Raw genomic sequence first — 21,883 nt, forward strand, 5'->3', positions numbered from 1 at the left:
TTGGGCAATCCTACTTCCGTAGTGATACTGCCTTGGAAACCCAAGGAGGGGTCGCTATGAGTCGGCGCTGACTCGACGGCAAACAACAACAACAACAACAACAACCACCTTCCTGGCATGATCACTGCTAGTTCCTCCCAATACTCTGCCTCCACCGAACAGCCTCCTAAACACACTTGTGCTGTCCTGGTCCTGCATTTTGGCTTAGGCTGTGCCTCCTACCTGGCCTGGCCGCTCCTCTGTGCCTAGTCAATTCCTGGGTTCCACCTCAAGGACCCTTCCCCTTGGAAGGTTTTTCTGACCATCCCAGCTGGAAGAGCACGCTCATTTCCTGCATTTAGCATCCCTTCTCTACATAGGGAGACCGTAACTTATCACCTGTAACACTTTTGAGTGTGAAAGGGGGTCCTGTAATTAAGAAGGGGACAATAGGCATGAACAAGGACCGTTAGGGAAAACTTCTCACACGTGCCTGCCTCATCTCCCCCATTTTACTCGAACTTCCTTGAGTCCAGAAACCAAGTCCATAGTATTTGCTCTCACTCCAGCACAGTCTTGTTGATAGAAAGTACTGATTAATGAAATAAAGAAGAAAAAGGATTAATTAATAGGACGGGGGACAGATGGTAGATGAACAGATGAATGGGTGAATAGGTGGGTGGGTGGGTGGGTGGGTGGATGGATGAACAAATAGATGGGCCTTCAAAGTGCTTAATCTTTTCTAAAGAAGAAGCTAGTTACTGACTGTACTGCTTACTTAAAAACTCCCATTTATCTGTTAAAAAAAGAAAGAAAGAAACTCTGCTTCTGTCTGAATTCTCCAAATTGGCCTCAGTTCCTCCACCCCAACCCTACAGTTAACTGTGTTTCTCTCAGCTTCCCTCTGTGGCCCCAGCTGGAGGGCAGACACACCCTGGCCTTCATTTCCATTTGGTTTACTGTGGATTACTCCAGGAGGCAAACAGTTTGCTTCCAGCAAAATGTCTTCCAATAAAGAATGAAAAGATTCACCATCCAAGAAACAGCCTACTTGTTTGGACTAAACACTAATTGCACTTAAGTAGGAATGGTACAGTCCAGTGACAGGAAATCAGGGGCCTTGTTTCATCTCTAGCGCTATCTTGTCCCTGAGTTCATTCCTCAGACACCACTAACTTTCTCAATATCAGGAATGCAATCAGTTTTTTTGGTATTTTTCTAAAGCATATTTTTCTCTTCTCTTCCCAACCCCACTCCCCACCCCCATTTCAGAAAAGAGAAGGAATCCTCCAGTCTCGGCAAATCCAAGAGGAAATAACTGGTAACACAGAGTATGTCAACACCATTGTTGCCAGCAATTCTGTAATGGAACACAGATGTTTCTCCGAAATTCATCCATTTGCTGATATTTAGTTTTCATTTATTGGGATTGCAGGAGGGATTAGACTTCAGCCAATGATTATAGTTTAGCCTTTTCCATGCATTCAAAACATGCCTCTCAATGCTTAAGGTACAAACTTGGGTGGGGAAGTGGGGAGAGGGAATTAGCAGTGATTGAAAAATTCTAATTTTATGGCACTCCAGGAAAAAAAATGTGCCCCCAAAAACCAACCAGCATGAAATCATCACGCCATAAACATGGGGTTAAATTTAAATTGTTAACCTTCAAAAGGACATTTTACTTCCTTCTCTGAATCTGATTTATTTGGTCACGTGCCATGACCCCAAAAGCCCCTCTCTACCCTAGTGTTTTGTTTTTTTTTTCTCTCTCTTTTTCATCGGCTTTAAGAAATTGCAGTATCAGAACATAAAAGATGTTTGCCATGGCAAAGAGGAGTTTTGTTCTTGAGCAGAAAGAACAGATTAATGTATGGGAGCCTGATGTCATTGGGCAAACCCATGCCCTGGCCACATGCAAAGCCAGGCAAAATTACTTTTCAGCATCCCTTGCTCCCCCACCAGTTATCTAGGTTTCCTTGAATGATAGCCGCATAACGGAAAGGGCACGGGCCTCTCAGTCAGCCGGATGTGAGTTCAGATTCAGGCTTTACCACTTCCTCACCAGGTGAGTACCTTAGCCTCTCTGACCTCAGTGTCTTTATCTCTGAAGTGGACAGTATTTGCCTAACCTGCAGAAAGCTGGTGAGGATTCCATGTGCTAACAGCTGATTCTTCTTTTCACTTGCCCTTTATCACTGCCTTTTCTGGTTTTCTGCATCACAGCTGACCCACATCTTCCAAGCCTTGCCCAATCTCTAGCACACTCCTCCCACGTCCTGGTAATGCTGCCTGGCTAGACCACGCTATATACTGTGCTTTAGAAAAGGCCTTGGGGTGTGGGCATTTCAGGCCAAGGGATAGGGGCAGAGATGAAGGGTGGCCCTTCCCAAGATTCCTATTGTATGTAGACCTCATCACAAAGGCACCACGTCACTCTAGGGTCCAGTCTTAACAGCAGAGAGGCGGGCTGTAGAGCAATACCTACTCTTGGCCTTGGTTCCATGAGAAGTGGGAGGAAAGGTGCCCTAGGTCAGGCCTGATAATTTCTTAATGTCCTGCTGTCCATGCATCTCACCTCTTGCTGCACCTGACTGTGTTTTTTCACCTTGTGAAAAAGAGGAAGATGTACCTGAGAGGAGCATGGCCCATGAGAAAGTCCTGAATCAGGGAGTGTGAAGTGTCAGATTCCAGAACACTGTCAGCTGCATGTTATGACTTCTTTTGTTCTCTCTCTGCCATCTCTACCATAAAGACATAAGCATGGATGCAGCCTTCTAACAATGAAAGCAAAATACAGTTTATGAAGTGCTTTCGTATCTTACTGATGTTCACAGTAAACACAGGGCAATGATTAAATTCCTTAAAACCCCAAAGTCTAAAAGTGATGAAGTCTGTACTGTTGACCTATCCAACAGTTAACACCAAGTTAATTGTTCTTTCTAATACATTATTACCCCAATTGATCATTTGGTGGGTCATAGGTGTATAGTTGGAATAAATGAATATAATAAGAGTCATACTAAAGAACCAGACATGTATTAAGGAAAAAAATATATTGAGCACTTACTATATACTGGGCATTATGCTAAACTATTTCTACAACTTCAGTCATTTAATGCTCACAACATCCCATGGAGATGTTTACTGTTATTATCCTCATTTTAGAGATAAGAGACCTGCAGCCCAGAGAGGTTAAGTAACTTGCCCAAGGTCACACAGCTAGAAAATGGCTGAGTGGAATTTAAAACCTAAGTAGTCCCTCTCTAATGTTTTGCTCTGAATTTTTTGCTGCTTCCCTGCTGCAATTACAGTTACAGTTCCTGTCCTCTATGAGTCAATGATGGGTGCAGTTTGGTGGGCATTATGGTGTGGATGGAAGACAGACAAAGCTGACCTCTCCAAGCACATGTCCATACAGCCTGGGCAATGCAGTTCCACGTCAGGGGTTTGCTTGAGCAAGCACGGCTCCTAAAATGTGGTTGGCAGTCTTGAGTCCCTGAGTCTAATATTCTTTCTCAAGTGCAAGCAATAATGTTATTTTATTTAAGATGAGATACAGTCTTTTAGGCATCATTGCACCAGACTTTGCACTAACACCAGTTTATCTGTCTAAGAGGGAAAAAAATAGATAACAATATGATGAAAACTGAGTAGAAGACTTAGCACATGATAAAACATCCAAGGAAAGAGGGTTTTTGAGTTCTTCGACAAGGGTAGGCAGAGTGGGAGTGGGCTTCCAGCAGTAGTAGAAGACTATCTCAGAGGTCTGGGTAAGGAGAGAAGAGTCTCACTGTTTTCTTCTTCCTTTTCTTCCAGGGCTCTTTCTGGAAGGCATGGTGAGTTGCCTGAGATTATCCTCCAGTGCTGGTGACTGCAGTGGAACTCTAGTTAATTCTACAGCAACTGTTTAATGGCCACTGGAAAGAACAGGCACTCAATTTGCTGACTGGACATATATCCGCACTAGCCTAGACATGGGCCAGTTGGGTAGGGAGGGGCAGCTCACTGGTGGGAAGAAGAAAACTACCCACATTGACACAGTCCTCTTGGAAGTGATCAGAGCATTCACTTTGCTGGGTTTCTGCATGGGTCCTGGGTATCTGCAGGGCAGTTTTGCTCCAAGCATATTGTGGGAGCAAAGGAAGAATATGTGAACACATTCGGAGACTGTCCCCTCTCCCCACTCTGCCTAGCCCTCCTGGAGGCTGTCATCTCCCTCTTCCATTATCACAACTCCTACCTCTCCCATTTCCCTTAGTTCTTTGGTTTGTTTCTCTGTCTGAATGTCAGAAATGACAATCACTTTTCTGGCAATCTTAAAGTTACCCATCCATCGGTACAAGAGTAGGAAAAGACAAAACCTCAGGGTCATGAGCCCTTCCAACCCAGATTCGTCTGGGAGACTCTTCTCTCATTCCCTTCCTCAGATCCCCTCCACAATTTCATCTCTCAACTGGGAAAAATGAAGCTGTAGTAAGGAAAGTCCCTGAAGGGGCCATATGCCTTTGGTCCTTTTATGATCCTGATTATTACTGTGGATATTATTTTTAATTCAGTTATGCTAATAACACTTCATGTCTCTAGGATCCTTCGAGTTTACTTTCACACACATTCTCACCTTTCACCTTATGACAACCTTGGGGGAGCTTCATTTTTCAGATGACAGTTTATAGAAGAAGAAACTGAAGTTCAAAGAGTTCAAGTGACCTAGCCCTGGGAGCTCTGGTAGCATAATGGCTAAGGCACTTGACTGCTAACCAGAAGGCTGGCGGTTCAATCCCACCAGCCACTCTTCGGAAGGAAGATGGGGCAGTCTACTTCCGTAGTGATACTGCCTCAGTCTGACTCGACAGCACATAACAACAACAACATACCTAGGTCACTCAGGAAGAGGAGCTCATAGTCTACCCTGGGGCTCCCTGACTCTCAATCCTTTTATCTATGCACTTCACTGTGATGTTTGTCTTGGACATTTTGTTTTTGAAAATTACAGGGTGAAATGATTTGATATTTACATAACATTCTACCTCCAAAACCCTTCAGAAACACTTCTGAACCGTGACTGAGTCATGATATGTTGTGGTGGTGTTGTGTACTATTACAATTCATGTTGTTGTTTGCCGTCGAGTTGGCCCCGACTCATAGCAACCCCTCCTTGGGTTTCCGAGGCAGTATCACTACAGAAGTAGGATTGCCCAACCTTCTTTCCGAGGAGTGGCTGGTGGGTTTGAACCTCCAGCCTTCTGGTGAGCAGTCAAGTGCCTTAGGCACTATGCTACCAGACCCTATATGACAGAGGAGAACTGCCCCGTAGGGTTTCCTAGGCTGAATTCTTTATGAGACCAGGTCACAGTAGAGCAGCTCATGGGCTAGAACTGCTGACCTTTGGTTAGCAGCAAAGTCTTTAACTGTTGTGACACCAGAGCCCCTTGGGTCATGATGTAATAAAACAAATAGTGAAGAGAAATGACCAGTCCCAGGTCAAACTGCCTGATAGAGCCCCTTCCCCTCAAAAGAGGGTGGACACATTTCCAGCATGTGGATGCGCACATGGAGAAAGGCCCCTAGGGTAAGGATCAATTCCCACATGTCAGCCCCAAGCCCAGATTCCAGAGTTCCGAGTACTGCCTCACATCCTAAAGAATTCCTATCTGTTGCTGCCCACGTGGCCTTTAGAGGCTCGTGGTACCACACCTGGGGATAGACTTCTCAGGAGGTCTCTTGCTGCCCCCACTTTATGCTTTCCTCTTTTCCAGAACGTGACGCCTTTGACACGTTGTTTGACCATGCACCAGACAAGCTCAACGTGGTGAAAAAGGTGGGAAACAGGGACCTGGGAGGGAGTCAGGGAAGGGAGATGCAGCCAACACATTATGAAAACCCATCCCTGCAGCCTACAAGCTTCCTTCTGAAACTGGTATAATCCAGTCTCTGCAGACGCAGGGCTTTCCCCCTTGACGTCATTTTACATGTTGTCTTCTCACTGATACTTCATCCTGTCCCTCTCTTCTCCTATCCGGATGACAGCTCTGGAGAGTTTTAAGGTTATCAGTACTCTGTCCTCCCACCTGCACCAAACACCAGCCTTCCCTGCCTCCTCACACAGATCTCTCTCTATCTCCTTGGGCACAGGGGCCTGCACCTAAGAAGGAGGGACCTGGTAGGGTTAATTTCTTCTTTGGCCCCTTTTAATTTCCCTTAGGCTCACCCTGACCCTGGGCTCAGACACTCCCCCTGTCATTCTGCCTCTTAGAACTTCCTGTTGTAATGTTGTTCTTTTCACAGTCCCGAAACTGCCAATTGGAATCCGGAATCCCACGTGGCGCTGGACTGCAAAGCTGAGCCAGCCCCGCCTACCCTTGCTGGAGCTGTGGGGGCTTTGTAGGACCAGCCTCCTAGGCTGCTCATCCACATTTGGCTCTGCCTAGGGATCCCTGGCCCTGTGTTCCTGGCTGGCCTTGTCCTGTGTTTTCAGCTACCCGTGTCCCCATAAGAAGTGGCCTTCAGGGTCTGGCCTGGTGACCCTCCATCTCAGATGCCTACTGTGCTTCTCTTTCAGACACTCATCACTTTCGTGAACAAGCACCTGAATAAACTGAACCTGGAAGTCACAGAACTGGAAACCCAGGTGGGTGACAGCCCCAAGCCCAAGAGTGGAGCAGGGCCACGTGACAACCACTGTATGAAGTGCATCACCACTGCCACATAGGGAAGGTCTTCCACACTGACCTTGAAGCTTTACTCTGGGGTGGGAACCAGATGTAATTTCTCTGTGAATTTTGTCTAACTTTATATTTTGAAAATTTGCAAGATGTCACAATGAACAAATGTCACCACTTTTTTTCCTCCTTTTCTCTGCCCCCCCCCCAAAATACATATCTTAAGAACAAATGCATCCTCTTAGGTAACCACAATACAGTGATCAATTCCAGGCAATTTAACATTGATAACCATACCTTAATCTGTTTACATTGAACCATGTGAAATTGCTGATATTTGACTGCATTTAGCTGATAAAAATGGAAATTGCATATGGTTCAAAGAAAGACTTTATAATTAAATTTTGCCAGTTGTCCCAATATTCTCAAACTGCGTTTAGTTGTCTTGTCTCTTTAGTCTCTTTTCAATATAGAATAATTCGTTAGCATATCTTTGCATCATATTTGACATTTTTGAAGAGTGCAGGCCAATTGTTTTATAGAATGTCCCCCAGTTTCTTCTCTCCCGATTAGATTCATGCTTTGCATTTTCAGTAGTAATACTACATAAGTTTATACTCTGTTCTCAGGGTATAATGTTAGGAGGCACTTTTGTCCATTCATTCCATTACTAGCGATGTTAGCTTTGAGCACTAGTTAAGGTGGAGTTCACTAGACTTTTCCACTGAAAAGTCCCCACCACCCCACTGCTTTATAATTAATAAGTAATCTTTGGGGAAATACTTTGAGACTGTAAATTATCTTGTACTCCACCATCCTTTCATTCTTGATGACTTTCTAAAGTGTAGCTTTCAAGCACCCTGTCTGGTGAGTGTGTAGGGTAGGGGGAGTTTTGATGAGTTACTGCAGTGGGGAGGTGTGATATCAACCCTAGTGATGATGCCACTGCCTTGGCAGCCCCTCCTCCTATAGCACTGCCCAATCCACCATGGGAGACCCTAGGGTCATTTTGGTATCACCCCCTCTGATAGTCGGGGGTGCAGTCCGCACCATCCTAGTGACACCACTGCTTCGGCCAGCCTGGAATGAGTCATGCTTAGGCCCTAAGTTGAAGGCGCACCAAGGAAGCTGCTCCAGGCCCTTCCTAGATCAGGCTCATCCTCTGGATCTTATGCCTGTTATGAAGGCTGAGCCACAGGCCCACCAACTGCTTACCCAGAAAGGCTGTCTGTGCAGACTCTGGGCCCAGCATACCCTCCAGTGAGTTCATTCTAATTGTTTTTAGCTTTCTAAAATGATTCCATGAAAGTGGGCCTCTTAGAAACTCTAGCATCTGTTGTTTGTGATTGTAAGCATTTGGTGGCTCAGCCTCACTTGAAAGGGTTCTGGAATATTGGATCCAACCTCTATACCTTTGCTCAAGTCATCCTCCATAACCTGAAGAGCCTTCTCCTTCCAAAGCTCACTCATCCCTCAGGCTCCCACTGCCTCCACAGAGCCTACCCTGATGGCCCAGCACACATTAATCTTGCTTTTCCTTGAGCAGAAGACCTGAAGTCCACTGTACTCAGCCCAGGAGTGGCAGTCCCTGTCAGCATATTGGACCAGGTTTCCCAACCTGTCTGGACTCTGCTCTCCTTCATGGAAGGGGCTGGATTCTAAGCCTTTACCATGCCCCTTGGTTCACAGTTGTGCTTTGCCAACAAGAGCCAGTAAGTTGTATCCTGAGTGCTTTGTTGTTTTCCCAGATAGTAATAGCAACAGTTAATATTTATTAAGTACTTCCTATATCCCAAGCATTGTTCTAGGCACTTTACACATACTAACTGATTCAGCCTTCGTGGTAACCCTATGAAGTGATACTATACTATCATCAACCCCATTTTACAGATGAGAAAAGTAAGGCCCAGAGAAGTTACATAACTTGCCCAAGTGACACAGCTAATAGGTAGATTTGAACTCAGGAGACCTTGCTCCAGAGTCTACCCTTGTCACAGTGACCCTGTACTCAAGCAGTAATAAAGTGAGATGTGAGAGAGGAGAATGCCCAGGCCCATGTAACTCTGAGTTTTTCCTCTTTTTTCAAAGAGCAAAAGTCACCTCCACTAGCCTCCTGCCATTTGCTTTTCCCTCCTCCCTCTGCCTTACTCTGTCTGACTGCTGCTCATCCCTCAGGTCTCCATTCAGGCAGTGCTTCCTCCAGAAGCGCAAAAGCCTTCCCTGATGGCCTCATAAGAATACGGTGACCTTTATCAATCTCTCTCAGGCCAAGGCACTTCCTTCCATCAGAGCAGTTACCACGTTGTGTCCACATCAGTCTCTGCACTGGACTGTCAGCTTCTCAAGAGCAGGAGCCATACCTGGCCCATGTAGTGCCAGTGACTTGGTCCACAGTCACAGCTTCGTACACAGTCAATGCTTCACTAATGCTGGGTAGGCTGAGATCAGGACTATGGGCTTGTGGCTCCTGTGGGAGGCCAGCCAGACCTGGGGCAGCTTGTTGCAGAGCGAACCTCCCTGCCTTGGGCCACTGCCCTCCGGTCTTCACCATCAGCTCTCTAGAAGGGGACTTTTGCGGTAGGGACAACAGGGAAGCTGATGGGACTAAGAAGCTCAAGAACTCAGTGCTTGCCCCGTTCTCCCTCCAGTTTGCAGATGGAGTGTATCTGGTGCTGCTCATGGGGCTCCTGGAGGGCTACTTTGTGCCTCTGCACAGCTTCTTCCTGACCCCAGACAGCTTTGAACAGAAGGTAAGGGGTGGGTCTGTCAAGGGAGACCCCTAGCCACATCCCCTGACTCATCTGCCACACCTACCCTGGCACGGTCAGGAGCGGGGTGGCAGTTTCCCTTCTGGCCCAGGGTCTTCAGTGACTAGAAGTGGGCACCCATCCTGATGAGCAGCTGAGCTGGGAAGGAACCACCCTACCCTGAGCAGTCTGCCTTCCCCCACAGCACTGTCATATGCTCCTGCCAGGCACCACAGCCCGGCCTCATCTCTCCCCCAGGGTGGCAGGGAAAGTGACTGCAGAGCAGGTCAGGCACGAGGTCTATACCCATCCAAGCTGTAGTGACCTGTCTTAGGCTGCCTAAGTCTGCTGCCTAGGTCAGAAGCATTTGGTCCAAAACAAAAACTCTTTTCTGCCTCTTACACATGTCTTCTAATCTGATCCTTTCAAGTAAGTGCACTGACAGTTTAAAGTCCTGGCAGTTGACACAAGAATACTGTGGGACAGGAAGAAGGCATTGAGCTTCTGCAAGAATGCTTCATCAGTGGCAGACTGGGATCAGCACGCCCATCCATTTCCTTAGCCACATTTCTCCAAAGTATGGCTTCCTCTGAACTTAGCCTCTGGGCTACAGCATTGGGTTTCTTCACTTCCCAGAGGCAATTCTCAGGAAACCCTAGGGGTCTAGGAATGAGTGCAAAGTGACTTATGCACTGCATGCCTCTTTTCTCTTTCCAGGTCTTGAATGTCACCTTTGCCTTTGAGCTCATGCAAGATGGAGGGTTAGAAAAGCCAAAACCACGGCCAGAAGGTACCTGACTCTCTCTGGACTTGTTCCCTGGGTTATGATAAGAGGGTGAGATCATCTTCCTGCACAGATGTTCTGGGCACAGGGAAAGGCTCCTATGACAGAGAAAGAGTTTCTTTCTGCAAACTTTTTTGCCATTTGTAGGGGAAGGTGGGACTGGGAGCAGCTGGTAGTCCTAGAGACTCTCTGTGAGCTGCAAATCACACAGCTGTGGTGAAGAAAAGAATGTGAAACCTCACGCATCACAGCCACAGAGTCAGGGCCCGAACAGATGTGAATCTGTACAGCAATGGTGCTGCAGCAGATAGACACTCCCTTGTCGCTCAGGTTTCCTGGTTCATCTGACCTACCAAAGGGCTGCCTCCCAGCCAGTCAAGGTGATGATGCAGCTCTGCACTGAGCATAATTGCCTTCCAGTCCTGACATATGGGGAGCCTCACTGCTCCAGCTCTGCCTAAGGAGGAGGCTTGATTTGTGGGGCTTGGTTTGCAAATATAAGACTGGAAAAAAATGTAAAAGGAACAAAATGTTCCAGCAGCCCTCCTGTGTGTTCACTTGTAGTGTGTGTGTGTGTGTGTGTGTGTCTATTTGGGAGCGTAGGTGGTACATTTCTCTCGGTAGTCTTCTTAGTAGGGGTATTTATTTCTTGCCACTTGCTGACTGAAATATTCCATTTTATTAACACTGGTGAGTCAATACTGTGTTGCAGATTCATTTTTGTTTACATTGAATTGGAACATTGAGAATACCGTTAATGGGTCCTTTTGCTTGCACTTTCCTAGTTGTTTAGACACTAGTGGAAAAATAGGAATGGTGTGCTTTCAGGCCCCATTGGTGCTCTGCTCTGAGCTTCTCCACCCAAACCTCCGCGTAGAGGGAGCCATTCACTGACTGCCTAATGGGTGTGATGACCTTAAGATCATGAGATACCAATAGTGGTAAGACAGTCCCTGACCTCAAGACACGTGCAGCCAGCAAAGGGAGAGACAAGATGCCCCCACCCTCGTCACCAGAATGGAATTAAATAGAATGACAGTTATGATAACTGCTATGAAAAAGGTACAACATGGAGGTTGTGAGAATTAAGGAGGAAAACCCACATCTGTCTGGGATGAAGGAAGTGTTGGTAGAGATAGTGACAGTTGGACTTAACTGTAAGGATCAAATAGGGCTTTGATGTGTAAGAATTAGGGCAGAGGAGTGGACATCTCAGGATAACACTGGCCAAAAGGCCCATCCTGGGAATGGAGAGGAGGACCTCAGCTTGTGAGACAGCAGAGCTAAGTCCATGACATCCCTGAGTTCCAGTGCCCACACTGCCAGCTGTGTGACCTTGGGCAACTCACTTACCTTCTCTAAGCCCATTTTTCACGTCAGTAAAATGGAACTTCTAGTGATATTTACCTTATAGGATTAAATATGATGATGCCTAATGCACAGCAGCTGGCACCTAATAAGAAATGTAAGCAGTTACTATTTGGGTGAAATATTAAGAGTATGAATCAATGATGGACATGATGATGAAGCAAGCTAATGTTAGGTCCCAGAGGGACTTGATGCCAAGAAAGGGAGTTTGGACTTTATTCCGTAAGTCATGGACAGTTCTGAAACAGATAAGTGATGTGATCAGAGTGCTCTTCCAGAAAGATCATTTGGAAGGTAGTGTCAAGAACAGATGTTTAGATGAGGGCTGCAAACTGTTTCATTCTATCAGATTCAGTATATCTGGGGTAGAAATGCAAATTCTCAGCAGGAGGCCAAACTGAAAGGGACCAGGTTGGAGCCCTCTTTTAGATGTTTAAATGTGAGGTACCATCTGTATCATTAGGGAGCCCAGGAGGGAAAACAAGCTTGAAAGGGTACATAAAAATATCTGTCTGGGGAGCAATGAAGTTGATGATGAGTCTGACTGAACAGTGATAACAGGGTAGTCATGTATATTTGAAGACATGTGGTATCCCAAATAAAAAAGCCAGCAATTTCAAATGAGTAAATCAACTCATTGTCCAAGTGGGCCCAATGTAAATTCACCAAGCAGAACTGAAGTTCAGGGAAAAGTGAAAAATGTGGCTATGTAATTGGAAATCTTTCACTTAATGGTGAGTTAATACACTGGGAGAGGATGGAACAGCAGGAAGGCTTGTAGAGAAAGGGAAAGGGTTAAGGTGGAAATGTGAAAATGCCTTTTATTTAGAAAACTAGAGGAGAAAACAGGAAAACCAGAGGAGAGAGGTGCTAAGTGAAGATATTGTTTGGGGCCCTGCCTCATGACTCACTCCAGACCTCTAGCCAACAAAGGCTAAACAACCCCTCCTTCTCATTTATTGCCACCTAGTTCTAAGCCCCTGGCTACCTCTTGGGGAGGGCCTCTGACATGGCTGGTATTCCACTGGGGTTCTTTCCCTGGCCGAGGCCACTCCAACCATCCTGATACCATCAGAAATGGATCTTAAGTATTCTGGCTCTGATGATGAACATCCCGACCTTCATGTTCTGACAGACATCTTGGAAGGGTTCTGGCCAACGTTTCTGCTTCCATTCTATTGAGCTACTCACTGTGAAACTTGCTGGTTATAGATTGTCTGTATTTTCTGCTGATGCTTTAGTTTCCAGGCATACATTACCCTCAGGACAATTTTCCCAGTATCAATCTATAGTAATATTTCAGCATGTAGATGACATTTCTTGTACGATTATTGAACTGCTTAATATGAAACTTCCTAATAAATATGAATGGAAAAGCACATCTGTTTTATTTGTTGTTATACTGGGCATCATGCCTGTGCTGAAAATTTCCAGTGCACAAAGGAGAATTGAAGTTGTATTTGGTAAAATTGTACGTTTTGAGAGGTGCACTCCAGCACTCCCTCTGGGTTTTATGCTTCTACCTGAAAAGTGAGATTCAGTATTGAATACTGCAATATTTACAAGGAGCACCAACGTGAACAATTCCTTGAGTGCATTTCAAAATCAAATTGACTGTAGTGGAGGTATTTTTCATGGCAAAATGTTTTTAAAGTCAAGAAAATGCATACTTTGCTGTTTGACATTTAAAGCCCTATTGTACCTTGAAATCTCCTGGGAAGCTTTGAGTTTGCATCTCAAAGGACTCTTCCTGCTTAGGCCTCATAACCTCCTAATACCCTAACTTGTAAGCCAAGTTCAAGTTCATGACCAATGGTGCAGTTGATTTACTCATTTGAAATTGCTGGCTTTTTTATTTGGGATACCACATGTCTTCAAATATACATGACTACCCTGTTATCACTGTTCAGTCAGACTCATCATCAAATTTCATTAAGACACCAGTGTAACAGGCAGGGTGGGACTCAGAGGAATCCCAGTCAGGACTGAATTATTTAAACAGCCAAAGGGCTGATGGAATATGGAAAATATAAGGAATCTAGTAGGTGGGGCCTGCCTACTACAAGCAATCCTGAAAAACCAGGCAGGTGATGGCAGCTTAATTCCAGACAATCAGTTAATTTGGGGAAGGTTGATCAATGACTGGTAATAAGGGAAATAGTTCAACTCCTCTTCCTCATTCCCCTAGGATTAGTGTACAGAACTAGACAGGGGCAAAAGTGTAACGCCCCAATAATACAAAGTGTTAGCAAGGATGTAGAGCAATAGAAATCACTGGGATTATGGTAAATTGATAAAACCATTTTAGAAAACAGTTTGCCCTTATCTAATATAATTGAAGATCTGTAAAGCCCTGTGTGGTAGGCAGGATAATGAACCCCCGAAGATGTCCTTGTACTAATCCCTGGAAGCTGTGAATATGTTACCTTCTGTGGCAGAAGAGACTTTGTGGATGTGATTAAGTTCGTGACCTTCAGAGATTATCTTGGATTGTCCAAGTGGGCCCAATGTAAATCACAAGGGTCCTTTATGGACAGCAGAGGTAGAAGAATCAAAGTCAGAGTGATGCAGCATGAGAAAGACTCACCTGGCCATTGCTAGCTTTGAAGATGGAAGGGCACTGACCATAAGCCAAGGAATGTGGGCACCCTCTAAAAGCTGGAAAAGGCAAGGAAATGGATTCTCCCCTAGAGCCTCCAGAAGGAACACAACCCTGCCAACACCTTGATATTAGCCCAGTAAGACCTACATGAGACTTTTGACCTTCAGAAATGGAAGGTAATAAATTTGTGTTGTTGTAAGCTACCAACTTTGTGCTAATTTGTTATAGCAGAAATAGATAACTAATGTAGCCTATCACCCAGCAGTTGCACCCACAGGTATGCATGTCCACATACTAGGAGACAAGTACAAGAACATCTGTGATAGCCTCACCTAGAATGCACAACCCCAGTAGCACACACAGATAGTGAATCATACAATGGATGATTATACAGCAGTAACAAAGAATGAATGGAGAAATCAGAGGAGGAACTTATAGTTATTACAGTGTGAAGAGGTCAATTATTATTCTCTACAAAAAAAAGTAAAACTGGGGAAAAAATTATCAAAAACAACCATTTCAGATAACAAATTGAAAACCATTTATTCTTGAAAAACTGCAGAATTATAGTTGAATAGTTATAATTATATCTCAATAAAACTTTTAAAATGAACAGCTCCAATCAGCAATATTAATGGATTTTTATTAACATAATTTTGATTCAAAAACCAAAGCAAATCATAAAAGGATACATGTAGTATGATTCCATTTATATCGAGTGCAAATATAAGCAAAACTAAAATCTGCTGTTCAAGGGTACATATATGTTAATGGTAGAGCTATGAAGAAAGTGAGGAAGTAATCAGTCAAGATAGTGAATATCTTTGGCGATGAGAGAGGATTGGGATCTGGAATGTAGTGGTGAGGGCAGGAGGGGCATCTAAAATGTTGGCATTTTTTGACCTGGGCAATGGTTACATGAGGGTTCTGTTCCAAAGTATTTAAAACTGTACATATATATTACATGTGCTCTTCTGGATATTTGTCGTATTTCCTTTTTTTTTTTTTGGTGTTGAGCCAGACAGGGTCATCAGCCACTACCAAAGAGACCCACCTTCCAAGCATGGATCCTGTCCCAGTGGCAAATAGGGAGCAGATAGGGAAATGAAGCCAGCACTGAAGATAAGATAGATCCAGTGGGAAGAGGGTCTAAAAACTGAAAGAAGATGGATTGCTTGAGACTGGGGGTTCACCCCTGATAGTAGGCTTGTGGCAGCTCAACTTATTCCAGCCTTCACCAGTTGGTGGCACTGAGTCACCAAGTGTCCTACCCACCTTGGTCAGGGACCCCTGGGCATTGCTTCAGAGAAAGGACCTCAGCAAGATTGTAGAAGACTGGGATGAGGAAGACTGAGGTGTCATAGATGGGTCCATGGAGGACATGGCCACACAGGGACATGCTGTTCTCTATGTAGACTGGTTTTCTGCTGTTAAGAGGTTTGCTCTCCTTCCTTTGATTTTTGCATCATTTACAGAACCATTAGCAAGTTTTAGATGGTCCTCTAATGCCCTTGGATGAAAGGAGGAAAAATTGAGCCCTTACCCTTGAACAGCTGTTTCTCCCCTAGAGTCTTGGTCTGATTTGTCTATTTCACAGCCCCAGCCACCTAGACAACCCCTGCTCTGGCTGTCTCTCACCTGAAACTTTACAACCCTCCCATCTGCTCCCAGAGAGAGGCCCTGAGCCAACGTACAAAAGAGACCAGAGCAGTACAGAGTTGTGATGGCACAGTTTATTAGGCCAGAGCTTTAAAGAGGCTCTGCTTGTGTAGCATGGAGTCACAGTTCATTCCCTGGAATCTGAGCTCCTCTCCTATATTAGTCTACCACATGCCTACTGGCCTGCCTGGGACTACCTGGTGGCTTTCTTGATAAGAACAGATGATAAGCAGAATGTCTAATGCAGTCACCCCTCTTCCTGGGCCCAGCTGGCTGTGATGGCCTATGGAAAGAAGCAACTCAGATTTCCCAAGGAGCAAAGTTTAGTCTGTCTGAATGGTACCCCCTGGAATTGTGCAGTATACGGATTACATGACCAGACATACCAACTACTAACAGGCCAAGATGAGAAAGTGGGAAGGAAGCTATAGTTTAAGAATTTAGTATGTTCTAGGTATTTTTCATAAAAGGGTTGCCCACTTTTACCAGTGAGCAAACTGATTTAGAGAAGTTAAGTGACTGTACCAGGGTCACACAGCTCGACTGGAGATGGGTTTCAAACCCTTGTTATGTTGTTAAGTGCCATCGAGTTCTTTCCAACTCATAGCGACCCCATGCACAGCAGAACGAAACACTGCCTGATCCCGCGCCAGCCCCACAATCCCTGCTATACTTGAGCCCATCATCGCAGCCACCATGTCAATCCATCTCGTTGAAGGCCTCCCCCTCTTTCGTCGACGCTCCAGCCTACCAAGCATGGCATCCTTCTCCAGGGAATGGTCCCTTCTGACAACATGACCAAAATAGGTGAGACGAAGTCTGGCCATTCTTGCTTCAAGGAGCATTCTGGCTGCACTTCCTCCAGGACAGATCTGTTAGTTCTTTTAGCAGTCCATGGTACTTTCAGCATTCTTCGCCAGCACCACAACTCAAAAGCATCAACTCTTCTTCGGTCTTCCTTGTTCATTGTCCAGCTCTCACATGTATACGAGGCAATTGGAAATATCATGTCTTGTGTCAGGCGCGCCTTAGTCCTTAAGGAGATATACTTGCTCCTCAGCACTTGAAACAGTTCCTTCGCAGTTGACTTTCCCAATGCTACACATCATCTAATGTCCTGACTGCTGCTTCCGTTGGCATCGATTGTAGAACCAAGCAATGTGAATTCTTTGACAACCTCAATCTTCTCTCCATTTATCGTGATGCTGTTCATTGGTCCAGTTGTGAGGATTTTTGTTTTCTTTATATTGAGACATAATCCATACCGCAGACTGTATTCGTCAACCTTCATCAGTAGGTGCCTTAAGTCATCCTCACTTTCAGCAAGCAAAGTTGTATCATCTGCATATCTCAGGTTGTTAATGATTCATCCTCCAATCCTGATACCACGTTTTTCTTCATATAGTCCAGCTTCTCGGATTATTTGCTCAGCATGTAGATTGAATAAGTGTGGAGAAAGGATACAACCCCGACGCACTCCCTTCTTGATTTTAAACCATGTAGTGTCGCCTTGTTCTGTTTGAATGACAGCCTCCTGGTCAAGGTACAGATTCCTCATGAGTACAATCAAGTGCTCGGGAATTCCCATTCTTCTCAATGTTATCCATAATTTGTCATGATCCACACAATCAAATGCCTTTGCATAGTCAATAAAACACAAGTAAACATCTTTCTGGTATTCCCTGCCTTGAGCCAAGATCCATCTGACAACAGCTATGATATCCCTTGTTCCACGTCCTCTTCTGAATCCGGCTTGAACCTCTGGAAGTTCTCTGTCAATATACTGCTGCAAACGTTTCTGAATTATCTTCAGTAAGATCTTACTTGCGTGTGATATTAATGATATTGTTCTATAATTTCCACATTCTGTGGGATCACCTTTCTTTGGAATGGGCACAAATATGGATCTCTTCCAGTCAGTTGGCCAAGTAGCTGTCTTCCAAATCTCTTGGCATAACTGAGTGAGTGCCTCCAATGGGGCATCTGTTTGTTGAAATATCTCAATCGGTACGCCATCAATTCCCGGAGCCTTGTTCTTCGCCAGTTCTTTCATTGCAGCTTTGACTTCTTCCTTCATTACCATTGGTTCTAGATCATATGCCACTTCCGGAAATGGATGAAGATCGATCAGTTCTTTTTGGTACAGTGACTCTGTGTATTCCGGCCATCTTCTCTTGATATTTCCTGCATCATTCAATATTTTGCCCGTAGAATCTCTCAATATTGCAACTCGAGGCTTCAATTTTTTCTTCAGTTCTTTCAGTTTGAGAAATGCCGAGCATGTTCTTCCCTTTTGGTTTTCAGACTCCAGGCCTTTGCACATTTCATTATAGTAATTGGTTTTGTCTATTCAAGCTGCTCTTTGAAATCTTCTGTTCAAACCCTTAGTCCAGCGGAAATCTATAGAGAAAGTAGATTAGTGGGTATTTAAGGCTGGGGGGGGAGGGAGATGAGAGTGTAGGAAGGTGTTGGCTGAAGGGTACCACCAACTGCTGTCCCATCAGTTCTGACTTGCGGCACCCTCGTGTGCTAGAGGAGGACTGTGCTCCACAGCGTCGTCAATGGCTGATTTTTTGGAAGTAGACCAGCAGGCCTTTCTTTCAAGTAGGTTCAGGGTGGAATCAAATTTCCAGCCTTTCTTTAGCAACTGAGTATGTTAACCTAGGGCACAGGGTTTCTTTTTGAGATGATGAAAATGTTCTAAAATTGACTATGGTGATAGTTGCATATATATAAATATACTAACACCCATGGAATTGTATACTATAAGTGGATGGATTGTATAGTATGTGAATTAAATTTCAATAAAACTTTTTTTATAAAACAGGCATTAAAATGAAATGAAATGGTCAGTTTGAGACATTCTACCATCTTCAACATTTTCTTTGTCTATCAACCTCAAAACTCACCCATCTTTATAAAGAGAAAACAAATCTTCCTATCTCATCCATATCTGTCCGCCATCAGGCCCCCGTATTCTTCCCTTATAACCCATGCCCATTACCTCTACAGGCAGTCCCCAGGTTATGACTAAGATTTGTTTGTAAATGTGTCATGAAGTCAAATTTGTAGGTAAGTCAGAACAGGTGCATACAGTTCTTATTTAGCCTTATTTTAGAAGAGGCTACTAACCAAAAGGTCGGCAATTCAAACCCACCAACTGCTCTGCACTCTGCAGGAGAAAGGTGAAGCAATCTGCTTTCATAAAGATTTACAGCCTTGGAAACTCTGTGGAGCAATTCTCTCTGTCTAGTAGGGTCACTATGAGTTGGAACTGACTCAGTGGCAGTTCATAGTGACCCCTGTACCCTATGCTAATTTTGAACATAATCCTCTCCCTCTCCTTAAAAGATAACTACTGTCCCAACTTATATGTTGTTGTTGTTGTTGCCACCCAGTCAGCTCCAACTCACAGTGACCCTATGTGTGACAGAACAAAACACTAACCGGTTCTGCGCCAGCCTCAGTTTTGCTGTGCTTGAGCCCAGCATTGCAGCCACTGTGTCAGTCCATATCACTGAAGGCCTTCCCCTGTTTCCCTGATGCTCCACTTTACCAAGCATGACATCCTTCTCCAGGGAGTGGTCCCTTCTGACAACATGACCAAAGTAGGTGAGATGAAGTCTGGCCATTCTCGCTTCCAAGGAGCATTCCAGCTGTACTTCTTCCAGGAAAGATCTCTTAGTTCTTCTGGCAATGCATGATACTTTCAGTATTCTTTGCCAACACTACAACTTAAAAGTATCAACTCTTCATCAATACTCCTTATTTATTGTCCAGCTTTCACATGAATATGAGGAGAGTGAAAACACCATGGCTTGGGTTAGGTGCACCTTAGTCTTCAGAGAGACATCTTTGCACTTTGGTACTTTAAAGAGGTCTTCTGCTGCAGATTTGCCCAGTGCAATACATCATCTGATTTTTTTCTTTCTTTCTTTTTAATTTTTATTGTAATTTGGGCAAAAGTTTACAGAGCAAGTTCACTTTCCATACAGCAGCTGACATGTACTTTGTCTCGTGACATTGACTACAACTTCCCACAACGCAACAGCTCTCTTCCCACTTCCTCTCCATATTTACCTCTTCCCTGTGTCCTTCCCTCTCATGCACTCCTGCCCCCGAGCTGTCTCCCTGTGCATACGCAGCCCTTCTATTCTCCCATGATTGATGTCACCAAGGAATGTATCTACCTAATGTAAATGTTCAGCTCATATGTCAGTCTTTTGTTTGGCTGGAAGCCACAGTGGTGGGTTCACTTCCAGACCTGAAGGGCAGCTAAGGGCCATAGTCTCAGTGGTCCCATCAGGCTTTATCAGGCCAGCAAACCTGGTCTTTTTTTTTAACAATTTTGAGTTTTGTTCTACATTGTTCTCCCACTCTATCCAGTATCTCCTACAGAGATCCCCCTCTGAGTGGTTGACAGTGGTAGCCGGGCACCATCTAGTTCTGGTCTCATAGTTGTATAGGCTGAGGATCACATGGTGTACCAGTCATTTGGACTAATTGTTTCCATGCATCTTTGATTTTCTTCATTCTTCTTTGCTATGGATGAGGAGAGACCCATTGTCACATCTAGATGGCCACTTGCAAGCTTTTAAGATCCCAGTCACTACTCGTCAAAGTAGGATGTGGAACAATGTTTTTGCATAGTATGTTATGCCAATTGAGCTTGTTGTCCCCTGCAACCATGGTCCTGAGCCCACAGGTCCAACTACTTGCTCCCTCTGTGTAGCTGGCTGTGGCCAAGAAGTGACTACAACCTTGTCCCTTGTCAGCTCTACTATATACCTGGGAATTCTTACATAACATATCAATACACTTATAGAAACATTGTGTGCCAACCCTATATATGGTCTTGGGCACACTCCTCCTGCATAGACATACCCAATAGTTCAGCCTGTCCACCCATCTATCCAGCTGTATATCCATGTTTGCTTTCACTGACAACAAAGTACTGTATGTGCAAAAGGGTTCATCTTTGTTGTCTAGACTTCCCATGGACCTCTCTATGTCTGCCTTTTCCTCAATGCTACCATTTTGATCACTCACATTTGGTACATTGCCCTTCTTTTCACCCAAATCAATACTTATCTCTACCTATCTAACAGTGTTCCCTCCCCTCTCATCCCACCCCTGGTAACCAACAAAGAAAATTTCCTTCCATAGATAAACCTTTCCTTGACTTTTTACTAATGGACTAATACAATATTTGTCTTTCTGTGATTGACTTATATCACTCAGCATAACGTCCTCCAAGTTTATCCACATTATGTGGTGTTTTGCCGATTCTACATTATTCTTTAGGGTTGCATAGTTTTCCATTTGTGTATGTACCATAGTTTGGTTATCCATTCTTCTGTTGATGGGCACCCAGGTTGTTTCCATCTTTTGGCTACTTAAATAGTGCTGTGATGAACACAGGTGTATATATAGATATATCTGTTCTTGTCCTGGCTCTCACTTCTTTAGGATATATACATAGTAATGGAATTGATGTGTCAAATGGTATTTCTAAGTCTAGCTTTTTGAGGAATCACCATACTGCTTTCCACAGAGGTTCTATCATTTTACAGCCCCACCAGCAATGTATGAGAGTCCCAAACTCTCTACATCCTCACCAGCATTTGTTATTTTCTGTCTTGTTGAACTTTACTACTCATGCTAGGGCAAGAGGGTATCTCATTGTTATTTTGATTTGCATCTCTCTAATGGCTAATTATCATTAGCATTTCTTTATGTTTGTTGGCCGCCTGAATATCCTCTTTGGTGGAGTGTCTATTCATGTCTTCTGCCCATTTTAAATCCTAGAGATAAGTCCCTTGTCAGATATGTCATTGCTGATTATGTTTTCCCAATCTGTAGGTTCTCTTTAGACTCTTTGGGAGAAGTCTTTGGAAACACATAAAAATTTAATATTTAGAAGATCCTATTCATCTAGTTTCTCTTCTGGTGTTTGTGCATTTTGGGTTATGCTTGATAGTCTATTTATGCCATATATTAGGGCCCCTAAATTTGCTCCTAGTTTTTCCTTGAGGAACTGTATAGTTTTAGGTTTCACATTTAAGTCTTTGATCCATCTGGAGTT

At 44.3% G+C, this 21,883-nt stretch overlaps 1 protein-coding gene across 1 annotated transcript in view; it reads left to right on the forward strand.

Moving 5' to 3' along the window:
- PARVA (parvin alpha) overlaps nucleotides 1-21,883 on the forward strand; it is a 203,762-nt gene that overhangs the window by 174,621 nt on the left and 7,258 nt on the right. The window contains exons 7-12 of the mRNA XM_007955250.2: nucleotides 1,252-1,310; nucleotides 3,796-3,815; nucleotides 5,736-5,797; nucleotides 6,539-6,607; nucleotides 9,287-9,388; nucleotides 10,103-10,175. Coding sequence (XP_007953441.1) covers nucleotides 1,252-1,310; nucleotides 3,796-3,815; nucleotides 5,736-5,797; nucleotides 6,539-6,607; nucleotides 9,287-9,388; nucleotides 10,103-10,175 — 385 coding nt within the window. The remainder of the gene's footprint in view (nucleotides 1-1,251; nucleotides 1,311-3,795; nucleotides 3,816-5,735; nucleotides 5,798-6,538; nucleotides 6,608-9,286; nucleotides 9,389-10,102; nucleotides 10,176-21,883) is intronic.

This window comes from Orycteropus afer, unplaced genomic scaffold, assembly GCF_000298275.1.
Source record: "Orycteropus afer afer isolate SDZICR_OR568_19922 unplaced genomic scaffold, OryAfe1.0 scaffold00014, whole genome shotgun sequence".
NCBI classification, from domain to species: Eukaryota; Metazoa; Chordata; class Mammalia; order Tubulidentata; family Orycteropodidae; genus Orycteropus; species Orycteropus afer.